The sequence below is a fragment of the Mesoplodon densirostris genome, chromosome 2 (genome assembly GCF_025265405.1).
Source record: "Mesoplodon densirostris isolate mMesDen1 chromosome 2, mMesDen1 primary haplotype, whole genome shotgun sequence".
NCBI lineage: Eukaryota > Metazoa > Chordata > Mammalia > Artiodactyla > Ziphiidae > Mesoplodon > Mesoplodon densirostris.
Genome location: NC_082662.1, coordinates 188,313,395 through 188,329,606, shown reverse-complemented (window position 1 = coordinate 188,329,606; position 16,212 = coordinate 188,313,395). Strand labels below are relative to the sequence as shown.

General features: G+C 40.2%; 1 protein-coding gene across 4 annotated transcripts in view; it reads left to right on the top strand.

The window, feature by feature from the left end:
- DENND1B (DENN domain containing 1B) overlaps positions 1 to 16,212 on the top strand; it is a 266,602-nt gene that overhangs the window by 238,574 nt on the left and 11,816 nt on the right. For all 4 annotated transcript variants that reach the window (XM_060091461.1, XM_060091462.1, XM_060091460.1 and 1 more), the window contains one exon: positions 15,723 to 15,802. In XM_060091461.1, coding sequence (XP_059947444.1) covers positions 15,723 to 15,802 — 80 coding nt within the window. The remainder of the gene's footprint in view (positions 1 to 15,722; positions 15,803 to 16,212) is intronic.

Here is a 16,212-nt window from a genome sequence, read left to right as displayed (position 1 = left end):
GAATAAACCCCACTTGATCATGGTGTATGATCCTTTTAATGTGCTGTTGGATTCTGTTTGCTAGTATTTTGTTGAGGATTTTTGCATCCATGTTCATCAGTGATATTGGCCTATAGTTTTCTTTCTTTGTGACATCCTTGTCTGGTTTTGGTATCAAGGTGACAGTGGCCTCCTAGAATGAGTTTGGGAGTGTTCCTCCCTCTGCTACATTTTGGAAGAGTTTGAGAAGGATAGGTGTTAGCTCTTCTCTAAATGTTTGATAGAATTTGCCTGTGAAGCCATCTGGTCCTGGGCTTTTGTTTGTTGGAAGATTTTTAATCACAGTTTCAATTTCAGTGCTTGTGATTGGTCTGTTCATATTTTTATTTCTTCCTGATTCAGTCTTGGCAGGTTGTGCATTTCTAAGAATTTGTCCATTTCTTCCAGGTTGTCCATTTTATTGGCATAGAGTTGCTTGTAGTAATCTCTCATGATCTTTTGTATTTCTGCAGTGTCAGTTGTTATTCTCCTTTTTCATTTCTAATTCTATTGATTTGAGTCTTCTCCCTGTTTTTCTTCATGAGTCTGGCTAATGGCTTATCAATTTTGTTTATCTTCTCAAAGAACCAGCTTTTAGTTTTATTGATCTTTGCTATCGTTTCCTTCATTTCTTTTTCATTTATTTCTGATCTGATCTTTATGATTTCTTTCCTTCTGCTAACTTTGGGGGATTTTTGTTCTTCTTTCTCTAATTGCTTTAGGTGCAAGGTTAGGTTGTTCATTCGAGATGTTTCCTGTTTCTTAAGGTGGGATTGTATTGCTATAAACTTCCCTCCTAGAACTGCTCTTGCTGCATCCCATAGGTTTTGGGTTGTCGTCTACATTGTCATTTGTTTCTAGGTATTTTTTTATTTCCTCTTTGATTTCTTCAGTGATCACTTCGTTATTGAGTAGTGTATTGTTTAGCCTCCATGTGTTTGTATTTTTTACAGATCTTTTCCTGTAATTGATATCTAGTCTCATAGCGTTGTGGTCAGAAAAGATACTTGATACAATTTCAATTTTCTTAAATTTACCAAGGCTTGATTTGTGACCCAAGATATGATCTATCCTGGAGAATGTTCCATGAGCACTTGAGAAAAATGTGTATTCTGTTGTTTTGGGATGGAATGTCCTATAAATATCAATTAAGTCCATCTTGTTTAATGTATCATTTAAAGCTTGTGTTTCCTTATTTATTTTCATTTTGGATGATCTGTCCTTTGGTGAAAGTGGGGTGTTAAAGTCCCCTACTATGAATGTGTTACTGTCGATTTCCCCTTTTATGGCTGTTAGTATTTGCCTTATTGAGGTGCTCCTATGTTGGGTGCATAAATATTTACAATTGTTATATCTTCTTCTTGGATTGATCTCTTGATCATTATGTAGTGTCTTTCTTTGTCTCTTCTAATAGACTTTATTTTATTTTATTTTATTTTTATTTTTATTTTTATTTATTTATTTTTTTTTGCGGTATGCGGGCCTCTCACTGTTGTGGCCTCCCCCGCTGCGGAGCACAGGCTCCGGACGCGCAGGCTCCGGACGCGCAGGCTCAGCGCCCATGGCTCACGGGCCCAGCCGCTCCGCGGCATATGGGATCCTCCCAGACCGGGGCACGAACCCGTATCCCCTGCATCGGCAGGCGGACTCTCAACCACTTGCGCCACCAGGGAGGCCCAGACTTTATTTTAAAGTCTATTTTGTCTGCTATGAGAATTGCTACTCCAGGTTTCTTTTGGTTTCTATTTGCATGGAATATCTTTTTCCATCCCTTTACTTTCAGTCTGTATGTGTCTCTAGGTCTGAAGTGGGTCTCTTGTAGACAGCATATATATTGGTCTTGTTTTTGTATCCATTCAGCCAATTTGTGTCTTTTGGTGGGAGCATTTAGTCCATTTACACTTAAGGTAATTATCGATATGTATGTTCCTATTCCCATTTTCTGAATTGCTGTGGGTTCGTTATTGTAGGTCTTTTCCTCCTCTGTGTTTCTTGCCTAGAGAAGTTCCTTTTGCATTTGTTATAAAAGTGGTTTGGTGGTGCTGAACTCTCTCAGCTTTTGCTTGTCTGTAAAGGTTTTAATTCTTCCATCAAATCTGAATGAGATCCTTGCTGTGTAGAGTAATCTTGGTTGCAGGTTTTTCTCCTTCATCACTTTAAATATGACCTGCCAGTCCCTTCTGGCTTGCAGTTTCTGCTGAATGATCAGCTGTTAACCTTATGGGGATTCCCTTGTATGTTATTTGTTGTTTTTCCCTTGCTGCTTTTAATATGTTTTCTTTGTATTTAATTTTTGACAGTTTGATTAATATGTGTCTTGGCATATTTCTCCTTGGATTTATCCTGTATGGGACTCTCTGTGCTTCCTGGACTTGATTAACTATTTCCTTTCCCATATTAGGGAAGTTTTGAACTATAATATCTTCAAATATTTTCTCAGTCCCTTTCTTTTTCTCTTCTTCTTCTGGGATCCCTATAATTTGAATGTTGGTAGGTTTAATGTTGTCCCAGAGGTCTCTGAGACTCTCCTCAGTTCTTTTAATTCTTTTTTCTTTATTCTGCTCTGCAGTAGTTATTTCCACTATTTTATCTTCCTGGTCACTGATCTGTTCTTCTGCCTCAGTTATTCTGCTATTGATCCCTTCTAGAGAATTTTTAATTTCATTTATTGTGTTGTTCATCGTTGCTTGTTTCAATTCATCTTTAGTTCTTCTAGGTCCTTGTTAAATGTTTCTTGCATTTTGTCTATTCTATTTCCAAGATTTTGGATCAATTTTATTATCATTATTCTGAATTCTTTTTTCAGGTAGACTGCCTATTTCCTCTTCATTTGTTAGGTCTGGTGGGTTTTTATCTTGCTCCTTCACCTGCTGTGTGTTTTTCTGCCTTCTCATTTTGCTTATCTTACTGTGTTTGGGGTCTCCTTTATGCAGGCTGCAGGTTTGTAGTTCCTGTTGTTTTTGGTGTCTGCCCCCAGTGGGTAGGGTTGTTGCAGTGGGTTGTGTAGGCTTCCTGGTGGAGGGGACTAGTGCCTGTGTTCTGGTGGATGAGGCTGAATCTTCTCTTTATGGTGGGCAGGTCCACGTCTGGTGGTGTGTTTTGGGGTGTCTGTGGACTTATTATGATTTTATGCAGCCTCTCTGCTAATGGGTGGGGTTGTTTTCCTGTCTTGCTAGTTGTTTGGCATAGGGTGTCCAGCACTGTAGCTTGCTGGTCGTTGAGTGAAACTGGGTGCTGGTGTTGAGATGGAAATCTCTGGGAGATTTTCGCCGTTTGATATTACGTAGAGCTGGGAGGTCTATTGTGGACCAGTGTCCTGAAGTTGGCTCCCCCACCTCAGAGGCACAGCACTGACTCCTGGCTGTAGCACCAAGAGCCTTTCTTTCATCCACATGGAAAAAGAGGAAATGGGAAAAAAATCATAAATCTTGCTCTCAAAGTCCACCTCCTCAATTTGGGATGATTCGTTGTCTATTCAGGTATTCCGCAGATGCAGGGTACATCAAGTTGATTGTGGAGCTTTAATCTGCTGCTTCTGAGGCTGCTGGGAGAGATTCCCCTTTCTCTTCTTTGTTCGCACAGCTCCCGGGGTTCAACTTTGGATTTGGCCCCGCCTCTGTGTGTAGGTACCCTGAGGGCATCTGTTCTTCGCTCAGACAGGACAGGGTTAAAGGAGCAGCTGATTCGGGGGCTCTGGCTCACTCAGGCCGGGGGGAGGGAGGGGTATGGAGGCGGGGCGAGCCTGCGGCGGCAGAGGCCGGCGTGACATTGCGCCAGCCTGACGCACGCCGTGCGCTTTCCCGGGGAAGTTGTTCCTGGATCCCGGGACCCTGGCAGTGGCGGGCTGCACACGCTCCTGGGAGGCGCGGTGTGGACAGTGACCTGTGCTCGCAGACAGGCTTCTTAGTGGTGGCAGCAGCAGCCCCAGCGTCCCACGCCCGTCTCTGGGGTCCGCGCTTTCAGCCGCGGCTCGCGCCCGTCTCTGGAGCTCCTTTAAGCGGCGCTCTTAATCCCCTCTCCTCGCGCAGCAGGAAAGAAAGAGGGAAGAAAAAGTCTCTTGCCTCTTCGGCAGGTCCAGACTTTTCCTGGACTCCCTCCCAGCCAGCTGTGGCGCACTAGCCCCTTCAGGCTCTGTTCACGCCGCCAACCCCTGTCCTCTCGCTGGGGTCTGACCGAAGCCTGAGCCTCAGCTCCCAGCCCCGCCCGCCCCAGCGGGTGAGCAGACAAGCCTCTCAGGCTGGTGAGTGCTGGTCGGCCCCAATCCTCTGTGCGGGAATCTCTCCGCTTTGCCCTCCGCACCCCTGTGGCTGTGCTCTCCTCCGTGGCCCCGAAGCTTACCCCCTCCGCCACCCGCAGTCTCCGCCCGCGAAGGGGCTCCTAGTGTGTGAAAACCTTTCCTCCTTCACGGCTCCCTCCCACTGGTGCAGGTCCCGTCCCTATCCTTTTGTCTCTGTTTATTCTTTTTTCTTTTTCCCTACCCAGGTATGTGGGGAGTTTCTTGCCTTTTGAGAGGTCTGAGGTCTTCTGCCAGCGTTCAGTAGGTGTTCTGTAGGAGTTGTTCCACGTGTAGATGAATTTCTGGTGTATCTGTGGGGAGGAAGGTGATCTCCGCGTCTTACTCTTCCGCCATCTTCCCCCACTCGAGACCTAAAATGTATATATTTTTAATTTTCATTGTGTTGCGATTATTTTTCTGTTAGTCGTAGTTTAGTTTCTGTGTAGTTTATTGTGCAGGTTTTCAGTAATGATGTATCTGTGATTTATGAATCCAGATAAAGATGCCCTAGTTTTGGCTGTGTATCACACACCCTGAAGAGTACACAGTATATTTTTTGCACTCTAACCTTACTAGCTGCCAGTTACCCATAAAAGACTCCTGTTCATAAAATTATGACCAGTTCTTTTTGCCTGTGTCGTGTGTGCTGGGTATAGTGGAAACAATTCTTTATTTCCTCTGAAAGCACTGTGCCTGCATCCAAACCCATCAGAAACAGTGAGGTAGAGATAATCTGGGTTCATGTGAGCTCAGGAGCTGATGATGCTTTTGTTAAATATGCTGCCATTTCCCTCTATCTTGAATGTTGATCAAATTTTAATTATTTTTCTTTTTTCTTTTTTGTGACCTTAACAATTATGTAATATGAAGTCATCAAGCAATTGACACATTAACCGTGTGTTTGGACACTGTTACTTCATACTGTATATGGAGATTGCAGGTCCTAATGAATTGAATTATTGCATATACATATTTGATAACTGTTCATTAGAAGCTTATTTCAGTTAGCCAAAGCATAACTCCCGTAGAAAGAAAAACATTAATCAGTTTTACTTCTGATTCTGATTCTCATTCTGTTGTGAAAACTCACCGTAAGTTACACTTTTACACTCCTATGTATATAGAAATTGATAGAACCCTGGCCTAGATAGAAAATGTAAAACTAAATACAGAGGTACTTGTGAATCTCTTATGACTTAAATGACTTAGACTGTGGAGAAGCAGGAGCTTCATTTAAAAAAAGATATAGTTAATAAAAAAATAATTGAGAATCTATGGTATATGCAGGCAGATTGTAGAATATGAAACTAACTTGTGGAAGAAAATGAACAAGGGGCTGGCAACACATCAGGTTCCACTTTCTGGTTCTTATTCTTGATAAGGTGTGTGACCTTGAGCAATTATGGGGCCTCCCTGGTGTTCCTCCAGATGTATTGTGGAGTTCACTAGACACTGATCTGCTTAAAGGCAGAGACTCAACCTAACTCAACTCCGTATTCCCAGAACCTAGCCCAGTGTGTATGTGAGATTGCTTTGCAAAGTATGCTGTAAACATAAATAGTGAGTTATGTGTTATTATCTTCTTGTATTAGTTCTTAAATAGTCAATGATGATTTGTTAAATAGCAGCATAAAGTCCCAGCTCCCTCATAGTTTTTGTTCATTTGGTTTTTGTTTTGATTTGTTTTGTTTTTAATTAAAAAAATTAAATGCAAGACCCATAGCTGGCATAATGGTAAGCATACACAGAGGTCAGTGTAATAATAATGACTTGTCTTTAGAATCAGAGGACTGCATTATATTTTGTGAGTTCTGGAGTGAGTGGGTAAAATATATTTTTCCCACAGAAATAACGTTGTAAGTGGTAGTTGTGTTTTTAGGCTATTTCCCAAATTTCTAGTTAACTCACATACCTTAAGCTTATAGTTGTAAAGTGATATTACAGTTATAAGTCCCAACACATTGCTGATTACCATAATTATGGAGAAACTTACTGCACTTTCCCAGCAGGGGTTACAAGAACGTATTTCTCTACTCATTCTTTCCTTTCTGTCACTCACTAGCACATTGATTAATTTGTGGATATTGAATCACCCTTGCATCCCTAGAAGAAATCCCACTTGATCATGGTGTATGATCCTTTTAATGTATTGTTGGATTTGGTTTGCTAGTATTTTGTTGAGGATTTTTGCATCTATGTTCATCAGGAATATTAGCCTGTAATTTTCATTTTTTGTAATATCTTTGTCTGGTAATATCTTTGTTTGTTATCAGGGCAGTGCTGGCCTTTTGGAACAAGTTTAGAAGCTTTCCCTCCTCTGCAAATTTTTGGAATAGTTTGAGAAAGATAGGTGTTAACTCTTTAAATGTTTGGTAGCATTCACCTGTGAAGCCTTCTGATCCTGGACTTCTGTTTGTTGGGAGTTTATTACTGATTGAATTTCATTACTAGTAATTAGTCTGTTTGGATTTTCTATTTCTTCGCCATTTAGTCTTGGAGGATGGTATGTATCTAGGAATTCATCTATTTCTTCCAGGTTGTCCAATTTGTTGGTATATAAGAGGTTGTAGTAGTAGTCTCTTAGGATTCTTTGTATTGGTTGTAACTTCTCTTTCATTTCTGATTTTATTGATTTGGGCTCTCTCTCTCTTTTTTTTCCTTGATGAGTTTTAAAGGTTTATCAATTTTGTTTAGCTTTTCAAAGAACCAGCTCTTAGTTTCATTGATCTTTTCTGTTATTTTTATAGTCTCTATTTTATTTATATCCACTCTGATCTTTATTATTTTCTTCCTCCTACTAACTTTGGGCTTTATTTTTCTTTTTTCTAGTTCCTTTAGGTGTAAAGTTAGGTTGTTTATATGTTTTTTTCTTGAGGTTTCCTTGATGAGTTTTAAAGGTTTATCAATTTTGTTTAGCTTTTCAAAGAACCAGCTCTTAGTTTCATTGATCTTTTCTGTTATTTTTATAGTCTCTATTTTATTTATATCCACTCTGATCTTTATTATTTTCTTCCTCCTACTAACTTTGGGCTTTATTTTTCTTTTTTCTAGTTCCTTTAGGTGTAAAGTTAGGTTGTTTATATGTTTTTTTCTTGAGGTAGGCTATGAACTTTCCTCTTAGAACTGATTTTCCATCAACTTTGGAACAATGTTTTTCATTTTCATTTATTTCAAGGTGCTTTTTATTTTTTCTTTGATTTCTTCATTGACCCATTGGTTGTTTAGTAGCATGTTGTTTAGTCTTCATGAGTTTCGTTTCTTCCAGTTTTCCTCTTGTAATGGATTTCTAGTTTTGTACTGTTGTGTTCAGAAAGGATGCTTGATATGATTTCAGTCCTTTTAAATTTACTGAGACTTTTTTGTGGCCTAACATGTGATCTGTCCCAGAGAATGTTCCATGTGCACTTGAATGTGTACTCTGTTTGGGGGTGGAATGTTTTCTGTGTGTGTGTGTCCATCTCATCTAATGTATTGTTTGAGGCCAGTGTTTCCTTATTTTCTGTTGGATGTTCTGTCCATTGATGTAAGGTATTAAAGTCTCCTACTATTATTGTATTACTGTCAGTTTCTCCCTTTAGGTATGTTAATATTTGCTTTATATTACTTAGGTGCTACTATATTGGGTGCATACTTTTTTTTTTACTGTCATGCTATTTATTTACTTTTGTAAAATTTTTATTAGAGTATAGCTGATTTGCAATGTTGTGTTAGTTTCTGCTGTGCAGCAAAGTGAATCATATACAATATATTTACATATATCCACTTTTAGATTCTTTTTCCATACAGGCCATTACAGAGTATCGAGTTCCCTGCATTATACAGTAGGTCCTTATTAGTTATCTATTTTATATATAGTAGTGTGTATATGTCAGTCCCAATCTCCCAGCCTATCCCTCCCCCTCTTTCCCCCCTGGTAACCATAAGTTTGTTTTCTACATCTGTGACTCTACTTCTGTTTTGTAAATAAGTCCATTTGTACCATTTTTTTAGATTCCACGTATAAGCAATATCATATGATATTTGTCTTTCTCTTTATGACTTACTTCACTCAGTATGACAATCTCTAGGTCCATCCATGTTGCTGCAAACGGCATTATTTCATTCTTTTTCATGGCTAAGTAATATTCCATTGTATATATATACCACGTCTTCTTTATCCATTCCTCTATCGATGGACATTTAGGTTGCTTCCATGTCCTGGCTGTTGTAAATAGTGTTGCAGTGAACATTGGGGTGCATGTATCTATTCAAGTTATGGTTTTCTCCGGATACCTGTCCAGGAATGGGATTGCTGGATCATATGGTAGCTCTATTTTTAGTTTTTTAAGGAACCTCCATACTGTTCTCCATAGTGGCTATACCAACTTACATTCCCACCAACAGTGCAAGAGGGTTCCCTTTCCTCCACACCCTCTTCAGCATTTATTGTTTGTAGATTTTTGATCATGGCCATTCTGACTGGTGTGAGATGATATCTCATTGTAGTTTTGATTTGCAATTCTCTAATGATTAATGATGTGGAGCATTCTTTCATGTGTTTGTTGGCAGTCTGTATATCTTCTTTGGAGAAATGTCTATTTAGTTCTTCTGCCCATTTTTAGATTGGGTTGTTTTGTTTTTTCATATTGAGCCACATGAGCTGCTTCTATATTTTGGAGATTCATCCTTTCTTAGTTGCTTCATTTGCAAATATTTTCTCCCATTCTGAGGGTTGTCATTTGGTCTTCTTTATGGTTTCCTTTGCTGTGCAAAAGCTTTGAAGTTTCATTAGGTCCCATTTGTTTATTTTTGTTTTTATTTCCATTTCTCTAGGAGGTGGGTCAAAAAGGATCTTGCTGTGATTTATGTCATAGAGTGTTCTGCCTATGTTTTCCTCTAAGAGTTTGATAGTTTCTGGCCTTACATTTAGGTCTTTAATCCATTTTGAGCTTATTTTTGTGTATGGTGTTAGGGAGTGATCTAATCTCATACTTTTACATGTCCAATTTTCCCAGCACCACTTATTGAAGAGGCGGTCCTTTCTCCACTGTACATTCCTGCCTCCTTTATCAAAGATAAGGTGACCATATGTGCGTGGGTTTATCTCTGGGCTTTCTATCCTGTTCCATTGATCTATCTTTCTGTTTTTGTGCCAGTACCATACTATCCTGATTACTGTAGGTTTGTAGTATAGTCTGAAGTCCGGTAGCCTGATTCCTCCAGCTCCGTTTTTCATTCTCAAGATTGCTTTGGCTATTCGGGGTCTTTTGTGTTTACATACAAACTGTGAAGTCTTTTGTTCTAGTTCTGTGAAAAATGCCAGTGGTAGTTTGATAGGGATTGCATTGAATCTGTAGATTGCTTTGGGTAGTAGAGTCATTTTCACAATGTTGATTGTTGCAATCCAAGAACATGGTATATCTCTCCATCTGTTTGTATCATCTTTAAGTTCTTTCATCCGTGTCTTACAGTTTTCTGCATACAGGTCTTGTGTCTCCTTAGGTAGGTTTATTCCTAGATATTTTATTCTTTTTGATGCAGTGGTAAATGGGAGTGTTTCCTTAATTTCTCTTTCAGATTTTTCATCATTAGTGTATAGGAATACACTTATAGGAATAAGTGTATAGGAATGTGCATTAATTTTGTATCCTGCTACTTTACCAAATTCATTGATTAGCTCTAGTAGTTTTCTGGTATCATCTTTAGGATTCTCTATGTATAATATCATGCCATCTGCAAACAGTGACAGCTTTACTTCTTCTTTTCCAATTTGGATTCCTTTTATTTCCTTTTTTTCTCTGATTGCTGTGGGTGAAACTTCCAAAACTATGTTGAATAAGAGTGGTGAGAGTGGGCAACCTTGTCTTGGTCCTGATCTTAGTAGAATTGCTTTCAATTTTTCACCATTGAGGACGATGTTGGCTGTGGGTTTGTCATATATGGCCTTTATTATGTTGAGGAAAGTTCCCTCTATGCCTACTTTCTGCAGGGTTTTTATCATAAATGGGTGTTGAATTTTGTCAAAAGCTTTCTCTGCATGTATTGAGATGATCATATGGTTTTTCTCCTTCAGATTGTTAATATGGTTTATCACACTGATGGATTTACGTATATTGAAGAATCCTTGCATTCCTGGAATAAACCCCACTTGATCATGGTGTATGATCCTTTTAATGTGCTGTTGGATTCTGTTTGCTAGTATTTTGTTGAGGATTTTTGCATCTATGTTCATCAGTGATATTGGCCTGTAGTTTTCTTTCTTTGTGACATCCTTGTCTGGTTTTGGTATCAAGGTGATGGTGGCCTCATAGAATGAGTTTGGGAGTGTTCCTCCCTCTGCTATATTTTGGAAGAGTTTGAGAAGGATAGGTGTTAGCTCTTCTCTAAATGTTTGATAGAATTCTCCTGTGAAGCCATCTGGTCCTGGGCTTTTGTTTTTTGGAAGATTTTTAGTCACAGTTTCAATTTCAGTGCTTGTGATTGGTATGTTCATATTTTCTATTTCTTCCTGGTTCAGTCTTGTCAGGTTGTGCATTTCTAAGAATTTGTCCATTTCTTTCAGGTTGTCCAATTTATTGGCATAGAGTTGCTTGTAGTAATCTCTCGTGATCTTTTGTATTTCTGCAGTGTCAGTTGTTACTTCTCCTTTTTCATTTCTAATTCTATTGATTTGAGTCTTCTCCCTTCTTTTATGAGTCTGACTAATGGTTTATCAACTTTATTTATCTTCTCAAAGAACCAGCTTTTAGTTTTATTGATCTTTGCTATTGTTTCCTTCATTTCTTTTTCATTTATTTCTGATCTGATCTTTATGATTTCTTTCCTTCTGCTAACTTTGGAGTCTGTATGTGTCCCTAGGTCTGAAGTGGGTCTCTTATAGACAGCTGCCATTACTGTGTTGATTACTGTAGCTTTGTATTACAGTCTGAATCAGGGAGCCTGGGTGCACAGATAGTTACAAATAGTATATTATCTCCTTGGACTGTCCCTTTTATCATTATGCAATGTGTGCTCTTTTGTTACAGTCTTTGTTTTGAGTCTATTTTGTCTGATACGAGTGTTGTTACCCCCAGATTTCTTTTGTTTCCACTTGCATGGACTATCTTTTTCCAGTCCTTCACTTTTAGTCTGTGTGTGTTTTCATATTTGAGTGAATCTCTTGTAGTCTGTATATAGATGGGCCTTGCTTTTTCATTAGTTCAGCCACTCTGTGTCTTTTGATTGAAACATTTAGGCCTTTACATTTTACGTGATTATTAATAGGTATTACTTATTGCCATTTTGTTAACGGATTTGTGGGGTTTTTTGCAGTACTTCTCTGTTCTTTTCTTCTTCTTACTCTCTTTTCTATGGTTTGATGATTTTCTTTTGTGTTAATTTTGGGTCTTTTTCTCTTTTATTTTTATGTATCTATTATAGGTTTTTGGTTTGTGGTTACCATGAAGTTCATGTATAACAACCTGTGTATATAGCAGTCTGTTTTAAGTTGATGGTTACTTAAGTCCAAACATTCTTAAAACACTGTATTTTTATCTCCCAACACACCTTTTTGACATCACATTTTAAATCATTTTGTGTATCTCTTAACTACTTATTATAGTTACAACAGTTGATTTTACTACCTTTAACCTTCATACTTGCTTTGTAAGTGGTTGATACACTCACTATGTTACTATATGTTTATGAGATTTTTTTCATATATTTCCTTATTTCTAGTTTTGGCCTTTTCTGCCTAAAGAAGTCCCTTTAACATTTTTGTACAGTTAGTTTACTGGTGATGAGTTTCTTTAGCTTCTGTTAGTCTGGGAAACTTTACTGCTACTTTAATTATGAATGATAACCTTACCAAGTAGAGTATTCTTGGTTTTTAAGGGTTTTTTGGGTTTTTTTTTTCTATCAGCACTTTGAGTATATCATGCCAGTTCATTCTGGCCTATAAATTTTCTGCTGTGAAATCAGCTTATAGTCTTATGGAGATTTCCTTCTATGTAACTAGTTTTTTTCCTCTCTTGCTCCCTTTAAGATTCTCTCTTTAACTTTTATCATTTTAATCACACTGTGTCTTGGTTTGGGTCTCTTTGGGCTCATCCTGTTTGGGACTCTGTTTCCTGGACTTGGATGTCTGTTTCCTTCACCTGGTTAGGAAAGTTTTCAGCCATTATTTCTTCAAATAAGTTTTCTGTCCCTTTCTCCACCTCTTCTCCTTCTGGGACTCCTATAATGTGAATATTAGTGTGCTTGATTTGTCCCTAGGATCCCTTAAACTATCTTTTTTTAAAATTGATTTTTCTTTTTTGCTGTTCCTTTTGGGTGATTTCCACTACCCTGTCTTCCAGATCACTGACCCATCCATTCTTCTGCTTCATCTAATCTGCTGTTGATACCATCTAGTGTATTTTTTATTTCATTTATTGTATTCTTCAGCTCTGCTTGGTTCTTTTTTATATTTTGTAATTCTTTATTGAAGTTCTCACTATGTTTATTTGCTCATGAGTTCATTGAGCATATTTACGACCATTAGTTTGAACTCTTTATCAGATTACTTATTTCCATTTCGTTTAGTTCTTTTTCTGAGTTTTTGTCTTATTCTTTATTTTGGAACACATTCCTCTGTCTCCTCACTTTGCCTCGCTCTCTGTATAGTTTCTGTGTGTTGGGCTACGTCTCTCCATCTTGAAGGAGTGGCTTATGTAGGTTTCCCATGGGCCCCAGAAGAGCAGTCCCTCCTGGTCACCAGAGTCAGATGCTCCAGGTGTGTCCCCCTCTGTGGGCTATGTGTCCTCCTGCTGTGGTGGCACCAAGGTTACCCACTGGCTGGAAGGCCCACCCAGTCACAACTGCTCTGGCTCCACTCGTGGGCAAGTTGGTTCCAGGCCCAGCTGGTTGTAGCTGCTGCAGGCACCCTGGCCCTTGGTGTGGCTGGCTGCAGGGCTCAGCCGCTCAGTTGCAGGTGTGCTGGTGGGTAGGGCTGGCCTCTCAGGGCGGGAGCCTCTATAGGGGATGCTGGTCCCTGGCGAGTCTACCTGCCAGGTGTGGCAGGACAGGAGCCGCTTTGGAGGGGCAGTGGCCAGGATGGGCAGGTTGGATGGGGCTGGAGAACGCTGGGTCAGGGCTGCGGTGCTCACAAGACAGATGGAGAATGTCAGAAATGGCAGCTGCCAGTGCCGGGCCAGCTAGGTAGAGAGAGAATAATAATTTAAAAAATGGTGTCCTCCAGCGCTTTGGTCCCTGAAGAAAGTTCTAGCAGATCTCTGCCCCTCAGCACTTGCCCTGAAGTTAGTCAGTGAATCTCCTTCACATATGACCAGGTGCTTTTCCAACTGCTGCCTCTGCACCAGGACTCAGAGCTAGTGAGTCTGTGCAGAAGCCCTTTAAGAGCAGAGTCTCAGTTTCCCAGAGTCCCGTGGCTCTCCCAGATATAAGCCACACTGGGTGTCAGTCAGATGTTAGGGGGCTCCCCTGCCTAGTGCAGATGCCCCCACATGGGGTCCTGACGCCTCGCTCCTGAGGGAGGGCCTCTAATATTTGTGATATTCCCTCCTGCTTACAGGTCACCGCATGGAGGGTGTGGGTTTTGACTTGGTCTCTGTCCCTCTGACCTGTCTCTGTGTTTTTCTTTATATCCTTCATCGTAGAGGAGCTGTTCTGCTGGTCTTCACGTCGTTCTCAGATGGGTCACTCTGTGTAGTTATAGTTTTGGTTTGTTCCTGGGGTGAGGTGTGTTCATGGGGTGAATGAAGTGTGTTCATGGGGTGAGGTGAATGCAGGATCTTCCTACTCTGCCATCTTGGTGCACTTTGTTGGGAACACATAACAAAAACTGTAAAAGTTTATTTTCTTGTGGAATGAACACTTAACATGATTCAAACATGCAAAAGTAAAGAGAAGCCTATATGAATTCCCAGGTACCTTGCATACATCTTCAACAATTATCAGCTTACGGCCAATCTTATTTCTGTGCCAGCCCTACCCATGATCCCTCCCCACCTCTGGATTAATTTGAAGTAAATACCCAATAGCATTATCATTTAACCCTGCAGATATTTCGAGATAAATCTGTAAAAGATAACTACTTAAAAAACATAATCACAGTGTAGCTCAAAAATGGGACAGACTGAACCTCAAGAAGAGTAGTAACCGTGGTTGGGTGAGCCATGTCAAATATATACAAATGATGATTTTTGAAGACCCCTCCTGGCTCACCTTTATAGACTGTTAGATTAGCTCATTACTCTAAACATTGTTAAATAAAAGGAAGGAATTATCCTATTTTTCTGGTACACATTGTATTTCAGGATAAGACAGTTCTTTATGGCATGCCAACACATAAATATAAAGGAAATGCTTTTGAAAAGCATAATTTTGAAGTGCCTACTGAAATAATGGATTTAGCCAGCGGTTACTATAGGATGCTAAAACCATCAGGTGAAAGGCTGATAACGTTTGTAGTGGATGCACTGGCCAGCCCCACCTGAAGCCAGGTGTGCCACCTGGCTTTATGTACCACCCGAAGTGAGACATCTGATCACTAGGTGCCTCCAGATGTGATGCACTGAGAAACACATCAGCACCTGTGGGAATTCTTGCCAGAAACAGAGGGAAAACCCAGAACATGAAGCTAACCAAGCTCCAGATGTCATTGCCAGTTTATAGGAAACGAGGGTAAAATAACACGTTAAAGGACACAGATGGCATGGCGGGGGGGAAGGTGGAAGGGATCGTCCTCTGAGACGAGGGACGTATCGGCCAAATCCAGTGCTACCCTGTTGAGATTCTGGTCCAGATAAACTCACTAAAATATTTTGGGGGCAACAAGGGAATATGAGATATTAGAGAATAATTATTAATTTGTTATGTATGATCATGATATTTGGTTGTGTTAAAAAAATCTGTTAAAGCTACATAGTGAAGTATTTACAGGTGAAATGATGCGTTGTCTAGGATTTGTGACCTTGAGACCCAAGAGCAGCCTCACCTAAGAGCGTGTTAGAATCAGAACCTGTACCAGACTCCAAGAGGATGTACATGCACTTTAATGATCGAGGAGCATTGCTTTGAAGTACTTGGTGTGAGGGAGAGTGTGGGTAAGGGATAAAAGAAACAAGATTGCAAGTATTGATTATTATTGAAACTGGGGGCTAAGTGCTTGGTGAAGTGATTGACTGTAAGTCAGGGATTCCTAAATCGGGGACCGACAGAGTGTTTATGTACTCAGCCCAGTGATTTGTTTTGTGTTGGCTGGTTTGAGGTGTCAGCGTTGAGATCAATGTTGTCTGATATCCTCCCCTTCTTCCTGCCCAGCTAGTCAAGTTACTGGCTAGTATTCAAAAACCCTGAATGCATATTTCTTTAAAAAGTATTCCTTGTCAGATCAAATTGCCGGTTAAAATTTATGGAAGAGACATACCTTAACGACTGAATGCCAGTGTGTCGATCTCTCTCTCCGTAGCCACGCCTAAGAAGGCCTCTTCAGAGCCTGGATGGTGTTCTGTGCGCTGACAATGATGAGGACGCAGAAAGAGCCAGCAAGTAAGTCGCGGGGGTCTCCTGTTCTGTCACGCAAATGTGGCTCAGCGGCAGAAGCTTTAGGTTACAAGAGAGATTTCAAAGAACGTGCACTCCCAGAGATCAGGTTTTACTCCCTTGTGGTATGTTCTTCAGCAGGAGGAACCAGCGCTAATTGGAGTCTCACGGGGGATGAATCTTGAGATGGGAAAGCAAGATAGACCTGAAATAACTTGTTCTTGGGAAGCAGTAACGTCTGCAGCAACACCTGGGATAGTGTTAAAGGGGAAACAGAAGCCCACTCACTAAGTTAGACTCCTGCCCTCCTCCTGAAGAGGGCCAGGTAAATATCAGAAACAGGGAAAGTAGTCAATTGAAACAAACCAGATAGGTGAGGGGCGGGACCTAACTCCATGGTGGTATCAGAAGAGGAG